Source organism: Lissotriton vulgaris, chromosome 2_1 (assembly GCF_964263255.1).
Source record: "Lissotriton vulgaris chromosome 2_1, aLisVul1.2, whole genome shotgun sequence".
Lineage (NCBI taxonomy): Eukaryota > Metazoa > Chordata > Amphibia > Caudata > Salamandridae > Lissotriton > Lissotriton vulgaris.
This window is the reverse complement of record NC_141687.1, coordinates 31,158,575-31,176,539: the sequence shown is the minus strand read 5'-3', so window position 1 is coordinate 31,176,539 and position 17,965 is coordinate 31,158,575. Positions and strand designations below refer to the sequence as shown.

Here is a 17,965-nt window from a genome sequence, read left to right as displayed (position 1 = left end):
GTCCGATGTTGAGGGATTTGTAGGCTTGGGTGAGGAGTTTGATAGTGATGCTCTTCTCGACGGGGAGCCAGTCGAGGCTTCACAGGTGTTGGGTCATTTGTTCGTGGCGTTGTGTCCCTAGGATAAGCCTGGCTCCGGCCTTCTGGATGGTTTGGAGTTTGTGTAGAAAAGTTTCCAGCATAGATGGCATTGCCGTAGTCTAGTCTGCTGGTTATGAATGCATGGGTGACGGTCTTTTTGAAGTCAGGTGGGATCCATTTGAAGATCTTGCGGAGCATGCAGAGGCAGTTGAAGCCAGGTGTTGTCCCAGGCGGAGGTGCAGGGTCCGAGGATGAGGACCTCTGTCTTCTTGGAGTTGAGATTTAGGCAGCTGTCCTTCATTCAGGCGGATACATTTCTTATTCCTTCCTGGAAGCTGAGTTCGGTGATTTCTGGGTTCTCGGTGAGGGAGAGGATGATTTGTGTGTCGTCGGCGTAGGATACGATGCTGAGCCTGTGCTGTCTGACGATGGCGGCGATGGGGGCCATGTAGATGTTATCTTATGTTAATTTATTTTATAATGCGCACAGCTACCCAATAAGGGTTTCCCATCACAAGCCAACAGAAGCTCAGCAAAGTTCTAACATTAGCAGTGTTGATTAAAAAAACAAGTTTTTAATTGTTTACGAAAGTTGGGAAGCAGCTTCTCCCTCCGCATTGCAGCGGGTAAGGAATTCCACATAGTGGGCCCCAGCAGAGAAAAGGAACGACCTCCCATTCTTGACAACTTAATCCAAGGAATCACAAAAAGCTCATCCGAAGAAGAGCAAAGTAGTGATGAAGGATAGTAAGGGCGAACCAGATATTGTAAATATTTAGGAGCAGAGCCAATCTTAATTCTGAACATATAGCACAGGGCTTTAAATTTTATACAATGTTCTACTTTAAGCCAATGCACTTCTCTCAAAGCGTTAACCGTGCTAGACCCTCTAGGAAGTCCGCATAACATTCGGGCTGCAGAATTTTGCACCACCTGAAGCTTATGCAACATATCTCTGTTGGACCCCAAAAAAAGGACATTACTGTAGTCCAGGCGAGATGTTACAAGCGCCTGGACTACCGTCCTTTTGATGTCCACAGGGAGCATCCAGATTATTTTTTTTAGCCATTTTAAGATCGTAAAACAGGTGGCTGCAATTTGTACTGCCTGTTGTTTCATTGTCAATAACAAAGCCTAGATTGCGGACTAGAGACGTGGGAGTGGGTAAAGGTCCCATTTCATCTGGCCAATATTGAGGGCCCCAGTGTTCAGAATTTTTTCCAAAGATAAGCACTTCCGTCTTATCCCCGTTTAACTTAAGCAAATTGATCTGCATCCATGCTGCAATATTGCGCAAGCCCAATTGCAGAGTAGACGGGCCCTGTTTCCTATCAGCTGATAAAGAAAAGATGATCTGAGTATCATCGGCATATGAAAACAGTGCAAGCCCTGCCGCTTCAGCAATCACTGCTAGGGGATGCACATAAATGTTGAAAAGGAGTGGGCTCAAAATAGAGCCCTGAGGTATTCCATACTGGGATGTAAAAGAATTAGAGGTGGCCCTAGAGGAGAACACCTGGAAGGTTCTCTCCAATAGAAAGGAGGATAGCCAGCCAAGCGCCGAACCAGCGATGCCCAATGCCTGTAAAGATTTTATTAATACGGTGTGGGAAACCATATCAAAGGCAGCACTTAGATCTAATAATATAAGGGCCACTGTATCACCATCATCCAAGCGCTGACGTAACAACTCAGTGACACCCAGCAATGTGGTCTAAAACCTGATTGTGATGTATGCAAAAATTGTAAGGATTCCACAAACATAGCTAATTGGCCATTCACATGCTTCTCCAAAACTTTCGAAAAACTTAGGAGCAAGGAAATAGGCCTAAAGTTGGACGGCATGGCCGGATCTGCATTTGTTATTTTTAACAGTGGCAGGACCATAGCATGTTTCCAAATCATTGGCATTACTGCCTCCATGAGAGAAGCATTTAGTAGCTCCATAACTACTTTTAAAGCAGGTTCTTCCATCCGAAGAAGCACTGAGGAGGGGATCAAGTCGCATGGCGAGCCCGATATAATGCTCGCTAAAATATTTTTAAAGGTACCAATGTCCAATAGAAACCGCTGCTCTAATTTTAACCGAGAGCCTTCAAACATGGTATGTACCCGTTCCCTATCAAGCTGAGCCGGGTTTAACACACGAATTCCACCTAATGTCTGATGGATTTGTACCATTTATTTATAAAGAAGTTAGCTAGAGAGTCACACTGTGGTTCATCAAGAACAGGCGAACTAGGTTGGGTCTCTGAACCAGCTAACTTCTTAACCATTGAAAATAAAGTACGAGGACGTTTTTTGGCCACCAGAATAGTAGAGGAGACATAATCAGCTCGTGCCTTCTTGCATGTAGCATGATATTTTTTCAATGCGGTTTATAGATGTTTTTGGATTCCAGAGTGTAATTCCTTCTCCAGCTTCTTTCCAAAGCTTTACACTTGGTCTTTTCAACTCTTAGCGGCTCTGTAAACCAGGGAGCAGGAGGCCGGTGGTTATTACATTTTTTTTGCCGTGGTTGGCAGGCAAACATTAGCGGCGGAGGTAATCCAACTATAAATACTATTCAGTGATATGGAGTTATAAGGCGGAGCATTATTTGACAGTAGCTGATTGAATGTTGCAATATCCAATTTTTCCCAATTTCTGGTTCGACCTGATGCAACAGAGGGCAATGGGGACAGGTTGAGTGAACTACTATATTGAAACTTAACCGCAAAATGGTCGATCCAACACAGAGGCAGTGCCGGTAGTCAATTAATGTCAGGCAGGTTAGAGAAGATAGGGTCCAGAGAGTGACCAGCTGTATGAGTGGGGCCAGCATTACAAAGGGGGAAATTCAGTGCAGCTAAATCAGCAATAAGCGCCTTACTTGCAGGACAGTCCGAGTTTTCCAAATGAAGATTTAAGTCTCCTAAGACTGTAAAATTGGCTAATTTAAGTAGCCAAGGAGCTAACAGGTCAGACAACAGGGGCACCCATGAACCAGCTGGCCCAGGAGGACGATAGATCAAGGCCCCAGATAGAGTGAGTTGAGGAGAGAGAGTAAGTTTAAAAAGAGCAGCTTCACACTCCTGCAATGGGAGATCGTCCCATTTACATGAGTAGCTTTTTTTATAAATAATCTCAATCCCTCCACCCTTCCTGAGGATTCTGTCTTTCCTTATTATAGTATAGTTATCGGGGAGTGCGCATACCACATCCGGACCACAACTATCGTTTAACCAACTTTCCGTTAAAAAAATAGCATCGGGCCTTCACTATTTAACAAATTAAAAATGTCATCCTTATGTTTTGGAAGGCACCGACAATTAATGCTCCAGAAACTATATGTTTTATTTTGTCTGGAGTCCCTTTTGTTTGTACTAGGGTTATTAAAACCATAGCTACAGCCACTACACAACTGGTTGGCCTCTACTGGACATAAAAAATTACAATTTACGCCCCTCCTACCTTGCAAGCTAAGTAATTGACCTGACGAATAATGTATAATTGGTTTGGGGGGGGAATCCTGGGCATGAATTATGGCCCCTGGTCCCGTTCAGTCTTGGACGGTCGCAGACAGTCTTGCCTTTGTTGCGCCTTCGTCGCGACATTGGCGCGACCGCTGCACGTACCCACTGCGCGTCAAGACCATGGCTCTTAAGTAACAGCAGGGCCGGTCTGCGTGCAACGAGTGAAACGCTGACCTCCGTCAGCGCGCGGGAATTAAAGATGGCCGCCAGGGACCGAGAGTGTACCGAGAAAAGACCCAATTTCATTTGCTTAAGCCCCCCAAATCTAATGCAGCTCTAAAGTAGCAGACGTTAGCAATTAAAATAATATAAAAACGATTATTTTCTGTCAGTGCTAAACATCGTTTTAAAAATAATGCAGTCTCAATAATTCATATCAGCATCCCACAATTCCCCCCAAGAAGATTCCATTCCCCGTTTTTAATCCAAATGCCAAAATGAAGCTTCTGCAAACCTTCTGAAGAGCGTCGGGCTTACTGAAGATCCCTGAGGTACTCCGCAGATGATGTCAGTGGGGTCGGAGAGGAGGGGGGGAGTCTGATCCTCTGGGTTCTGCCGGAGAGGAAGGATTAGATCCAGTCAAGGGCAGATTCCTGTATTCCTGCGTTGTGGAGTCTGGCGGCTAGCGTGCGGTGTGAGACGTGTCGAAGGCTGAGGAGAGGTCTAGGAGGATGAGGGCTGCAGTGTGTCCCTGGCCTAGCAGCATGCGGATGTCGTCAGTGGCGGCGAGGAGGGCGGTCTCGTTGCTGTGGTTGCTGTGGAAGCCAGACTGGGATGCGTCTAGGATGGAGGATGAAGGCGGTCAGCTGGGCGTTCACGAGTCTTTCGGTTACCTTGTCTGCGAAGGTGAGGAGAGAGATGGGCTGGTAGTTCTTCAGGTCAGTTGGGTCAGCCGTTGGTTTCTTAAGAATGGGTTTCACCTCTGCACGCTTTCATTCATTTGGGCAGATGCCAGATAAGAGGGAGGAGTTGAGTGTTCATCCGAATTGGGGTGCGATGACTTCGGCGGCCCTATGGAAGATGTGAGGGGGGCAGGGGTTCATTTTGTCTCTACTTTTACATGGCTGGCTCCAAAACCATTAGCTTGGAGCATCCCTCTCATTCCTATAAGAGCCCCATTCAAAACAATTCCTCCAGAGGATACTTTCGTGGTAAGGGAAGAGGTCGCGGTAACAATGCCCGCACCTCTCCTACCACAAAGCAGTGACCATCCCACTCCTGTCTGGAATTCCATCACCAATGACAAGTGGGTAAGACAAATTTTCCAGTATGGTTATTGCTTGTAACTAACTTCTACTCCCTCAAATATCCCTCCCAGACAACGTCCAATGTCCCCGGAACACCTCACTCTCCTCAAACAAGAGGTTATTTCTCTATTACAAAAACATGCAATAGAACCCTTTCCCTTACATCACCAAGGCACAGGAGTTTACTCCCTCTACTTTCTAATTCCAAAAAAGGATGGCTCTCTCAAGCCAATACTGGACTTCAGACCGTTAAACCTCTACATTCAGTAGGAGCACTTCCACATGGTCACCCTCCAACTGGTGCTCCCACTGCTTCAACAAGGCGACTTTCTCTCCACTCTGGATTTAAAGGACGCCTACTTTCATATTCCCATTCACCCCACTCACAGGAAATATCTAGAGTTCGTGGTAGATGGTCAACACTACCAATTCAAAGTCCTCCCAGTTGGGGGGACTACATCACCCAGAGTCTTCACCAAGTGCCTCGCAGTAGTGGCAGCTCACTTACGAAGACAACACATTCACGTGTTCCCTTATCTGAACGACTGGCTCATAAAAGTCAAATCCCACAGCAGCTTTGTGCAATACACACACAAGACAATCCAGCTGCTTCACAACTTGGGCTTCACTTTGAATCACACCAAATCCCACCTACAACCAGCCAACAAACAACAATATCTAGGGGCTACAATAAACACTTCAAAAGCTTTAGCATACCCTAACCCTCTCATGATAAACAGAATGCAAGCTCTAATATCCAAATTTCAACCTCAATACTCATTATCAGCGCGAGTGTTCATGTAGTTAATCGGGATGATGGCCTCTTGCATTCTCATCGTCCCTTATGCAAGACTCCAGATGCGCCCCCTACAGGAGTGTTTGGCACGTTAGTGGAACCAGGCTCAAGTCAGCTAACAGATCTGGTGTTGGTGTACAGCCGCACATACCACGCTCTGCATTGGTGGAACACACAAAACCTTTCCAAAGGGCGGCCATTCCTCGACCCGGTTCTACAGGTAGTGCTAACAACAGACACATTGCTGACCGGCTGGGGAACTCATCTTCAAAACCATTTCAGGCCATGTGGACCCCTCAGCAAAAACCACTCCTCATTAATAACCTGGAATTGTTGGCATTCTTTCTAGCATTAAAATCCTTTCAACTCGTAGGCAAAGCTGTCCTCGTCCATACAGATAACATGATAGCAATGTACTAGCAACCAAAAACAAAGGGGGGGACATGCTCTCTACAGCTTTCACACCTAGCTCAAAGCATATGGAGACGGGCCATTCCACAAAACACCTCTCAGGAGTACACAATCAGATTGCAGATCTGCTCAGTCGTCAAACACCGCAGATCCACAAATGGGAACTTCATCCTCAAGTTCTTCTTCCATTTTTTCACATGTGGGGCCAGCCACAAATAGATCTGTTTGCCACACATTAAAACACAGAATGCCCAAGCTCTGCATCCAGGTATCCACATCCATTGTCCAAAGGCAATATGCTATGGATGAACTGGTCAGGCAAAGTGGCTTACATTTTTCCGCCTCTCCCACTAATTCCGTTAGTGGTTCGGAAGCTCAAGAAGCGTTCCCTCACAATGATCCAGGTTGCTCCAACAGGGGCCCAACAGTCATGGTTCACAACCCTCTTGGAACTATCAGTAGTTCCTCATCAAAAGCAATGACTCTCACCCAAGCTTCTCACTCAGAGCCATGGCGAGATGAGGCATCCAGATCCCAGTCAACTCAACCTTGCAATCTGGCACCTGAAGTCGTAAAGTTTGGTTACCTCAATCTCCCATATGAAACAAAAAGCCCTATTAAGCCTGCATGATATAATTCTCAAACTCTGTAACTAATGGGGCCACACATCATATTGGCTCACCCCGGAAGTTTTAATATATATTACTGTGTTACAGGTCCGGACATGCCTTAAAATATATAAACATGAATGTGAACAGACTCACCCACATAGAAAAAATATGTGAGAACGCCAGGAAAGTACCTCACGGACGCAACACCCGAGGGGGTTCCCGGTTTGTTAATTACCGGTATACCCACTTCTCATCATCGGCTACTTTCCTGGCAAGGAGGATGAAATAAGTGCAGAAGAGATGTGCAACAGAGAGAATAGAGAAGGAGAAAGATAAGGAGTGTACAGTTACACTTCCTAGTGGGACAGACAAAGTTATTGAAACCAAAAGTGCCCACACCCAACAAACAAAAAATATTAAGAATGTGTAGTTTGGCTGGCTCAGTCGATTTTATTCTGGTGCTGCCAAACTGCACGTTTAAAAATGGTTCAACTGATACCATAAGTTTTTACGACTGGACCGACATGTTTCATTGCCTTGTCATTGGCAACTTCGTCAGGGCAAATAGTTGGGTCTCTATTCACAATCCTCCACCTTACATATGAGGACCTTATGCTCGAATGTGGTAATCGTACCCTTGAGCAACAAGTAGATGGTGTGTCACAGATCACGAGACCGTCTTGGAAACTCAGAGATGTGAGTTTACCGCTGCCGAGTCCCTCCGGCGCTTCCGACGTCTCACAGCTCCCACCAGACTGCATGAACATCATTAAGAAGGCTAGACATCCTACCACCAGAACATGTTATGCCGCAAAGTGGAAACGATTTGTAATTTACTGTACAAATAACAAAATCAATCCACCAGATGCTTCTATTGAAAACATTATGTTATCTATGACATTTACGGCAGTGTAAGCTAGCATATACATCCATAAGACTACATCGCGCAGCAACAGCAGCCTATCTCCAAAACAGACAGCACTTATCTTTGTTTAGAGTACCCGCTATTAAAGCATTTATGGAAGGACTTAAAAGAATAATTCCACCTAGAGCTCCACCCTCTCCAGTATGGAATTGAAATGTTGTCCTTACCAGACTCATGGGTCCGCCTTTTGAACCCTCGCAAAAACTAAACTACAATTCCTCATTTGGAAACTGGCCTTCCTAGTATCTATCACATCTCTCAGAAGAGTGAGTGAAATCAAAGCATTAACCATACAAGAACCATTTTTACAAATTCATCATAAGAAAGTGGTTCTTAGGCCTAACCCAACATTTTTACCTTAAGATGTGTCTGCCTTCAGTCTTAACCAGTCTGTTGAGCTCCCAGTCTTTTTCCCCACAACTAGGCTCAGTAGCAGAACGAGCTCTTCACACACTGGACGTTAAAAGAGCACTACTCTACTATATTGACAAAACAAAATCCTTTTAAAAAAACTAAACAACTCTTTGTGGCCTTTTTCTCCACCTCATAATGGCAATCTCATTTCAAAAGAAGGAATTGCAAGGTGGAATGTTAAATGCATCCAAATATGTTACGCTAAAGCCAAACGTACATTAACTATTCCCCCCAGAGCTCATTCCACACGCAAATTAGGGGCTTCTATGGCATTATTAGTTAACATCCCTTTAGATGACATCTGCAAAGCAGCAACTTGGACTACACCTCACACTTTCACAAAACACTATTGTGTAGATGTGCAGGTAAAACAAACACGCTACTGTGGGCCAGACTGGATTAAGAACACCTTTTCAGACCACTGCAACAGATACAGGTAGCTATAGCTAAAGAGATAACTGCTGTATAGTCTATGCACAAGTATACGATCTACAGCTCATATGCCTCGAACGGAAAACGCTACTTGCCAGTATGCATCTGTTCTTGGCATGTAGAGCTGTAGATTCGTATATGCCCACCCTCCTCCCCGGATACCTCTATCTGTTCCAGTACTATTTTACTTAGACACATTACACATGGACATCTTTTCTATTTCTTACTAACTCCATCATAACCCTCAATGGCAAAACAATCTGGAGATGGAATCGATGCCCATGTGCACTATCGTCCTAAGGAAGAGTCACCTACCTTGTGACTACAAAGACTTCTTCCAAGACGAAAACTGAGTGCAAACATCCGAGCCCAACACCAGGTGGCGATCTATGCACAAGTATACAAATCTACAGCTCTACATGCTGAGAACAGATGCAGACTGGTAAGTAGTATTTTCCTTCTCCAATTTGGCATATTGTGTCATCCTGACTGTTCTGTCTCACCCATGCTGGTCATACAACAAATACAATTTTACCAGAATTAAACTAGTTTTGGAGTCTACTATAGGACAGACAACTTTCAGAGTATCCCAATGCTCACCCAGCACACGCCTTACAAGGGGCTGAGTTTCATATTCTTCGGAAGGGCTCCCACCACAAATACTTGGCGTTATGGGGCCCACAAGGCAGGTTCAGCAGAGAAAGATGAGGTTTGGGGGTGGGGGGAAGAGAAGGCTTGCCCGCAGAGCATTTATATTAGGCCTCACAATCACAGTCCATCACACTGACCCTAAAAAATGGTTCGAATATATGTCTCTCTCTCTCTCCCTCTCCCTCTCCCTCTCTCTCTCTCTCTCTCTCTCCTTCTCGCTCTCTCTCTCTCCCTCTCTCTCTCCCTCTCTCTCCCTCTCTCTCCCTCTCTCTCTCTCCCTCTCTCTCTCTCCCTCTCTCTCCCCCCCCCCCCTTCCCCAGGAGGTCCAGGCTGCACCCTGTCCATGGTTCTGATATGTCTCTCTCTCTGTTGCCCTAAGTCTAACTTGCAGTATTTCACGTGACAGGAGGTGTATGCTGCACAATGCCAATGGTTCTGATATATGCCTCTCTCTCTCTCTCTGTGACCCTCAGTCTGACCTGCAGTACTTCACGTGGCAGGAAGTCCAGGCTCGCATTGTAGAGATCCAGAAGGAGCACCAGATCTGCATCCACAAGAAGGAACTGACCGAGCTGGACATCTACCACCGCATCCTCCGTTTCAAGAACTACATGGTGGCGATGATCAACAAGTCCCTGCTGCCAATCCGCTTCCAGCTGCCTCTGCTTGGGGACACCGTCTTCCTCACTCGTGGTCTCAAGTACAACTTCGAGCTCATCTTCTTCTGGGGTCCAGGATCGCTCTTCCAGAACGAGTGGAGTGTAAAGAGTGAATACAAGAAGGGTGGCAATCGGCTGGAGCTGGCCGAGAAGCTGGGCTACCGCATTCTGTGGATCGGGGTGGCCAACCTCCTGCTCTGTCCGCTCATCCTGGTCTGGCAGATCCTCTACGCCTTCTTCAGCTACACTGAGATGCTGAAGCGCGAGCCGGGAAGCCTAGGGGCACGCTGCTGGTCCCTCTATGGGCGGTGCTACCTGCGCCACTTCAGCGAGCTGGACCACGAGCTGCACTCGCGGCTCAGCAAGGGCTACAAGCCTGCCTCCAAGTACATGAACTGCTTCATGTCTCCACTGCTCACCATTGTGGCCAAGAACGTGGCCTTCTTCGCTGGCTCCATCCTGGCTGTGCTCATTGCACTGACCATCTATGACGAGGATGTGCTGGCCGTGGAGCATGTGCTGACCACTGTCACGCTGCTGGGCATTGCTGTCACTGTCTGCAGGTCAGTTGGTCATTTCTGGGGATATAACGTGTTGTAGAACAGGAGGAAGAAAGACCTGCTGGCATTGCCACTCAGTAGCAGGGCTTGGTGTTCAGTTCCACTCTGGGGCAGTGGGCTGAGGAGGTTGGTCATGGGGAAAGGCTTGTCTCATGATTTCTGGGTTCATGTGAATTTGGGGGTCCACTGACAGTGGAGGCCGTGTAATGGTGAGGGCCATGATGGACCCGGGTAGTGCAATACTCAGGTGCTAACATAATGAGTTTTGTTGTTGTGTGATGTGTGTTTGAATATAATCCAGTGAGCTTGTGTGTCATGCTATTCTTGTATTGATGTAGGTGTAATAACACTGGTTTTGTTCATGCATTAAGTCAAGAAACGTTTTATACTCCAAAAGATTAATTCTTTAACTACTAATTTTATTTAAGAATTTTTGTCTCCATTGCTACATATATCAAAATGTTACACAACTCAAATATATAGTGAATGATAATGCAGATCACAGTACAAAATATATGTCTGCCGAAACCACTTCACCATACTCGCTACTGTTCATCCAACACACCAACTCTCATCCCAATCAGTTCATCCTTCCACTTTCATGAAAGCATAAACATCTTATGTGGACCCTTCTCATTTAGCAAAAATCAATGCAGTTATTGTATACACCTGTTATACATGTGTCTTTTCCATAACCTTTTCCGTATTGGTTGTACACAATATTCATATGTTTAGTGGCTATAAATATTATTCTATCCACGTTTTGGAGAAAAAGAACTATATGTTTGAGTTGTGTAATATTTTGATATATGTACTAATGGAGATAAAAAATGATTAAATAAAATTGGTGATTAGAGAATAAATCTTTCTGAGCATAGAAAGTTTCACAACTTACATGTGTGAAGATATTATGGTTAGATAGGATTTTTCCTTTGCTTTGTTGTCTTTGCCCTGCCCCGGGATCCTATAGTTGTTGGATTTTGATTGTGCTTCTTGCTGTTCGCACTCACAGGTCATTTATCCCAGACCAGCACCTCGTCTTCTGCCCGGAGCAGCTGCTGAAGGTTATCCTGGCCCACATCCACTACATGCCTGACCACTGGCAGGGCAATGCCCATCGATACGAGACACGGGATGAGTTTGCACAACTTTTCCAGTACAAAGCTGTAAGTACTCAGCCAGCCTCATTTTTCCATCACACACCATCAGTTTTATTAACCTTAGCTGTTCCTAGGAGTCACCACTTAATGTCTGGGGACAATTGTGCCCTCCCTAGTAGGACCATGACTTCTTCCACAGCTCTCTCCAGCGGTGTTCTAGTGGCTTACATCAGCCAGGAGGTCACGTGGTCATTTCTGCATATGTTTGCTAAACATTACTGCCTCACAGCCCAGCATCCTGTGGTGAGTGCTTTGCCAGGACTGTGTTTCATTACTTCCTTGGTGAAGCAGCAATACTTCATCCAGCCTCCAAGACAAGGTATTGCTTTGGGACTCCTCCTGTACGTGAGGAATCTGGAGGAAGGTGTGTCCTTCCAAAGGAAAGTTCCTTACCTTCGATAATGATATGTTCGAGGCATATGAGCTGTAGATCATATGCTTTAGCATAGATTGCCATCTGGTGTTGGGTCCAGATGTTTGCACTTTGTTTTTGTTCGAAGTATTCTTGTAGTCACGAGGTAGGTGACTCCTCCTTTTGGTGATAGTGCGAATGGGCATCGACTCCATCCTTAGATTGTTTTTTTCTGGCATCGGGTTCGGATGTGTATTGCTGTTTTCCAGTTCAGTACCGTTTTCGGACCCCTTTGACGCGCCATCCACCACCCTCAACGGTATTGTTATCAATCGCAACCCATCATTCGACGCGCATCGTCTTACTTTGGAAAGCTTTTCATTGAAAACCTCGTGGCAGGCCGTCGGGCCTACCCGAACCGACCGCAGGTGACCTGCTAAATTTCCACGCACCGACTTGCACGAAGTATGTAACCTCTGCTTTTCCCCTGAACATGCCAAAAAAAAGCTGCTGCTCGTGTCTATACTTCCGATTGAAAAAGACACTACGTGATCGTCAGGCTCAGTGCCACGAAATGCAGCACCAGAGCAACTCAATTCCAGAAATCTTTGGAGAAGATGCCGACATCCAACCTCCAGCTTCGGAGCCAGAGGAAGAAGGGTAGGTCTCAGTGTCCGAAGCTGAATCCGACATGGAGGAAGACGAAGACATCACTGCTGGACAGCATACCGTGAGTACAAATCCCCATGCCCATCCCACAAAAGACAAAGGCTCCGGTCCCTCCTTCGCCCTCGGGTTCAGGTGGCCCCCGCCCTCCGGCTCGGCTCCAAAACAAAAAGAAAAGTCTTCGGGCTCGAGCCAGCCTGCTCCGATGCCAAACCGACACCTTCAGCTTCGAAACATAAGAGCAAGATCCCTTCAGGACTGAAGGTTCTACCTGCTTCGCCGAAAGGCTCGGAGCCGAACCCCTACAAGCCCAAAGACTCAGAGCTGAGACATTCCAAGTGCAAAGACTCGGAGCCGAGACCATCCAAAGCCAAACACTTGGAGCCCAAATCCGCCAAGACTAAAGATTCAGTACAGAAATCTTCCAAAAACAAAGACTCAGCTTATGGGCTAGATAGGTGGAACTGGGAGACGAAGGCCCCTACCGTGCACTGTACAACAAACTGTGGACACTGCTGGGCCCGAGGAACCACACGATCTAGATATGGCATACAGTGCGTAGAAAACTGGGATGGCACAACACAATCACACAAGCGACGCCGCTTTGGGTCACAGATAGATTGGGCAGGCTGGGCAAGAGTAAGGGGTTTCAGCATTGGGATGCAGGCATCTCCAAACTCGGGGATCACTGGGTACGAGGGAAGGTGCTTACATTTGAACAACTTCAATCCAAATATGAGATGGCACCGGTAGAACGATTCAGGTTTTGCCAAATAAAACACGACTTAGAGGCAGCAATTCCGCCCGCCACAAATCTGCCTGAGGCCTCACCACTAGAGGAAAGACTACTCACGGAACATGGATAAAAAGGCAATTTCCATGACGTACTGGAAAATTATTAATAATGTGCCGGACCCCATGCAAAAACTCCGTGACAAATGGGCCGAGGAGTTGAGAGAATTAGATGATTCGGACTGGCAGGATGCACTAGCTTTACCTAGGGAGGTGGCAATCCCGTCCAGACTCCGCCTGATACAATTTAAGATCCTACATAGAGTTTACTACACACAACCAACACTTTATAAAATAGGGAATACTGATAACCAACTTTGTTTGAGGGGCTGTGGGGCAATCAACACATTTTTCCACACTATCTGGGACTGCCCTGCAATAACAATATACTGGAGATCAGAAATGGACAAGATCACATGATTCAGTGGCAGTCCAGTCCCACCTGAGCCCAAACGCTGCCTGCTAAACATATCGGAACCCACAGACCTTTAACACCACAAGGCAAACATGGGCAACCTTAGGAATGATGTTAGTTAAAAGGAATATCGCTAGACATTGGTGAGCTATTACCGCCATCACACTCACAGACTGGTGTAAAGATATGGATGTGGCTACGGTGGCGGAAAAAACTGTGTATGTACGCAGGGGTTGCCCGAAAAAGTGGATACGACTATGGAAAGGGTGGAAAACTTATAGGGGAGGGCTGTGCACCTTACCAATCATACCCAAAGATCCAGAAGTATTGGAATAAGGGTATTAATAATGTAATGTAATGAACATGCACTGCATTATTGTACACTAATGAATGTGCAATTGTTGATACACACCCTGAAATGTAGCTCTACCAAACCCACTAAATGTAATGATGAGTAATTGTAATACTTGGTATATGTGCCATTTTCTTTGCGGAAAAATTAAAATATTAAAAAAAAAACAAAGACTCAAAGACGAAAGCCTAGAAAACCAAGGACTCAGACAAGCCCAAACACACTGAGCCCAAATTACCAACGCCCAAGGGCTCGGAGCAGAAATCTTTGGCAGCAAAGTCTCCACGGAGAGTTAAATTCACTTTCCTCAAAGAACTTCAGTCTAATGAGCCAATTTTCGACCCAAAACAGAAAAAAATGGTTATAAATCCTAAAACAAGACATATTCAAGCAACCATTGCAAAGAAACTGAAAGCTGACGTGCCAGAGGACCACCATGCCCCTCCTAAAAAGAAGAATATGGGCACTAACCCTTCTCCTCCTTACAATCCACCTCCTTCTCCGCCTCCTAATCCTAACTTGCTCATTACACCTATCAATTCACCACTTAGGCCTATCAATCAATCAATCAATCAAGAAATTTGTATAGCCCGCTACTCACCCGGGGGGGTCTCAAGGCGCTTGGGGGAGGTGGGTCCGCTACTGCTCGAACAGCCAGGTCTTGAGTTGCTTCCTGAAGGAGAGGTGGTCTAGGGTCAGACGGTGGATGGGCAGGGAGTGCCACGTCTTGGCTGCCAGGTAGGAGAAGGATCTTCCTCCCATGGTGGCTCTTCGAATGCGTGGAACGGTGGCGAGGGCGTGGCTGGTCGATCGCAGCAGTCGAGTGGAAGTGTAGAAGGTCAGGCGGTTGTTGAGGTACCTGGGGCCCAGGTCGTGGAGGGCCTTGTGCGCGTGGGTGAGAAGTCGGAACGTTATTCTCTTGCTGACGGGGAGCCAGTGCAGGTCCTTCAGGTGTCCGGAGATGTTGCTGTGTCCGGGGATGTCCAGGATGCCTCGTGCGGAGGCGTCCTGGATGCGTTGAAGTCTTTTCTGGAGTTTGGCAGTGGTTCTGGTGTAGAGGGTGTTTCCGTAGTCCAGCCGGCTTGTGACGAGTGCTTGTGTGACCGTCTTCCTGTTTTCGGTGGGCATCCATCGGAAGATCTTTCGGAGCATGCGTAGGATGTTGAAACATGATGATGAGACGGCGTTGACTTGTCTGGTCATCGAGAGGGAGGAGTCCAGGATGAAGCCCAGGTTGCCTGCGTGGTCCGTTGGTTTTGGTGCGCTGCCCAGGGCAGGGGGCCACCAGGAGTCGTCCCAGGCAGAGGGTGATGATCCGAGGATGAGGACTTCCGTCTTGCCTGAGTTCAGTTTCAGGCGGCTGTTCATCATCCACTCGGCTACGTCTTTCATCCCTTTGTGTAGGTTGGTTCTGGCGGTGGCTGGGTCGTTGGTGAGGGAGAGGATCAGCTGGGTGTCGTCGGCGTAGGAGATGATGTTGAGGTTGTGTTGGCGCGCGATGGCTGCGAGGGGGCTCATGTAGACGTTGAAGAGTGTGGGGCTGAGTGATGATCCTTGTGGTACGCCGCAGATGACTTCGGTGGCCATGGATCTGAACAGGGGGAGGCGGACTCTCTGGGTTCTTCCGGTGAGGAACGAGACGATCCACTCTAGTGCCTTCTCTTGGATTCCGATGTTGCTGAGGCGCTGCACTAGGGTGCGGTGGCAGACAGTATCGAACGCCGCGGAGAGGTCCAGGAGGATGAGGGCCGCTGTTTCCCCGTTGTCGAGCAGGGCTCGGATGTCGTCAGTGGCTGCGATGAGGGCGGTCTCGGTGCTGTGGTTGGCTCGGAAGCCAGACTGCGAGTGGTCGAGGGATCCGTTCGTCTCGAGGAAGGCGGTCTGTTGACGGTCTTCTCGATGACTTTGGCAGGAAAAGGGAGGAGCGAGATGGGGTGGTAGTTCTTGAGGTCGGTGGGGTCTGCTGATGGTTTCTTCAGGAGGGCGCTGAGTTAGGCAATCTTCCAGCTCTCCAGGAAGGTGGCGGTGCTGAAGGAGCGGTTGATGATGTCCCGGAGTTGGGGTGCGACAACGGAGTCTGCCTTGTTGAAGATGTGGTGGGGGCATGGGTCGGTTGGTGATCCGGAGTGGATGGTGTTCATCGTGTGGATGGTGTCTTCGGTGCTGACCGGGGTCCAGGCGCGGATGGTGGTGGTGGGGGGCGTCGGTTCGGTGGTTGGGTGCGTGGTCTGTGCGCCGAAGCTGTTGTGTATGTCGGCGATCTTGCTGTGGAAGAACGAGGCGAGTGAGTCGCAGAGGTCTTGTGAGGGAGTGATGTCGTTGTTTCCGGCGCTGGGGTTGGAGAGCTCTTTGACGATGCTGAAGAGCTCCTTGCTGTTGTGTGCGTTGTCGTCGATTCGTTCCTTGAATGCTGTCTTCTTGTTGGTGTGGATCAGCTGGTGGTCTTTGCGGGTGGTGTGCTTGAGGGCGGTCATGTTGTCTGTAGTCAGGTTTTTTTGCCAGGCTTTCTCGAGAGTGCGGCAGTTCTTCTTGGAGTTCTTGAGGTTGTCGTTGAACCAGGAGGCTTTCTTGCTGCCGGGCCTGCTGCGATGGTTTTTCAGAGGTGCGAGGTCGTCCGCGCAGTTGGTGATCCACTGTGTGAGGTTGATGGCTGCTTGGTTGGGGTCCGTTGAGCTGGCGGGCGGGTTCTGGCTCAGTGATGTGGTGAGCTGGTCGGTGGTGATCTTGTTCCAGCTCCTGCGGGGAACCTGTTGCGGGTGGTGGTGGGTCGTGGTCTTTCTGAAGCTGAAGTGGACGCAGCTGTGGTCTGTCCAGTGGAGTCCGGTGGAGTGGCTGAAGGAAATGTACTTGCTGGAGGAGAAGACTGGGTCAAGCGTGTGTCCGGTGTACTGGGTGGGGGTGTTCACCAGTTGCTTGAGTCCGAGGTTGGCGAGGTTGTCCTGCAGGGTGGTGGTGTTGTTGTCGTTGTTCTCCAGGTGGAAGTTGAGGTCCCCTAGGAGGATGTATCTAGAGTGGATAGAAAGTCGCCTTGTTGAAGTAGTGGGAGCACCTGTTGGAGTGTGACCATGTGGAAGTGGTCCAACTGTATGTAGAGGTTGAACAGTCTGAGGGCTGGTATAAGCCTGAGAGAGACGTATTTTTTGGGAATTAAGAAATACAGGGAAATGGATAGATTACGGGCGGGAACTATAATAGGGCTCTATTTTGGAAGGCTGGGAAATTTAATCTGACGGGACCCACTAAGCACTTGGTACAAGTTTGGCATGCTGCCAATAGAAGCCTGGGGTGGGAGCATAAGGTGACATTAGCAACCGCACTGTGGGACCCGGGCCTACTTGGGAACCTGTGGAAATCTAAGGGCTTTGACAAGTGGGAACTTATAAGCATCTCTAAGATAGGATACCTGTGGATGAGGAGGGACGTCATGTTGTTCACCTCCCTGCAACAAGAGTATAATATGGCCGCCACTGAAAACTTCAGATATATCCAGGTTTGACACGAGCTACTGTCGCACCTCCAGAAGGGGGCTGCTCCGCCTGAGTCCTCGCCTCTCGAGTACAGCATACTAGATGGCTACCTGCCAAAAAAAGCCATTTCCCTAACTTATAAAAAGCTGGTAAATAACTCTAGTGAACCCCTCCAGGGCCTAAGAGAGAAATGGGAGAGAGATGGCATACTCCTTGACGACGAGGACTGAACAGTGGCGGTGGCCTCTCCGAAGGAGGTGGCAATATCTACTAGACTACGGCTGGTACAGCTTAAAATTTTGCACCGTATTTACATCACAGGGCCAAGCCTAGTGAAAATGGGGAGGGCGGATGCCGGGGACTGCAGGAGACACTGTGGGGGTGAGGTAATATTCCTACATATACTATGGGAGTGTGTACACATACAGGGGTATTGGCGGAAAATACACAACATTCTCAG

The 17,965-nt window shown here is 47.8% G+C and overlaps 1 protein-coding gene across 11 annotated transcripts in view; it reads left to right on the top strand.

Moving 5' to 3' along the window:
- The window catches only part of ATG9A (autophagy related 9A), a 302,329-nt gene that overhangs the window by 136,041 nt on the left and 148,323 nt on the right, over positions 1-17,965 (top strand). For all 11 annotated transcript variants that reach the window (XR_015308324.1, XR_015308321.1, XR_015308320.1 and 8 more), the window contains 2 exons: positions 9,556-10,304; positions 11,314-11,467. Coding sequence is in view for 3 of the 11 variants with exons in the window: in XM_086954371.1 (XP_086810497.1) it covers positions 9,556-10,304; positions 11,314-11,467 (903 nt within the window). In the remaining 8 variants the exon portion in view is untranslated. The remainder of the gene's footprint in view (positions 1-9,555; positions 10,305-11,313; positions 11,468-17,965) is intronic.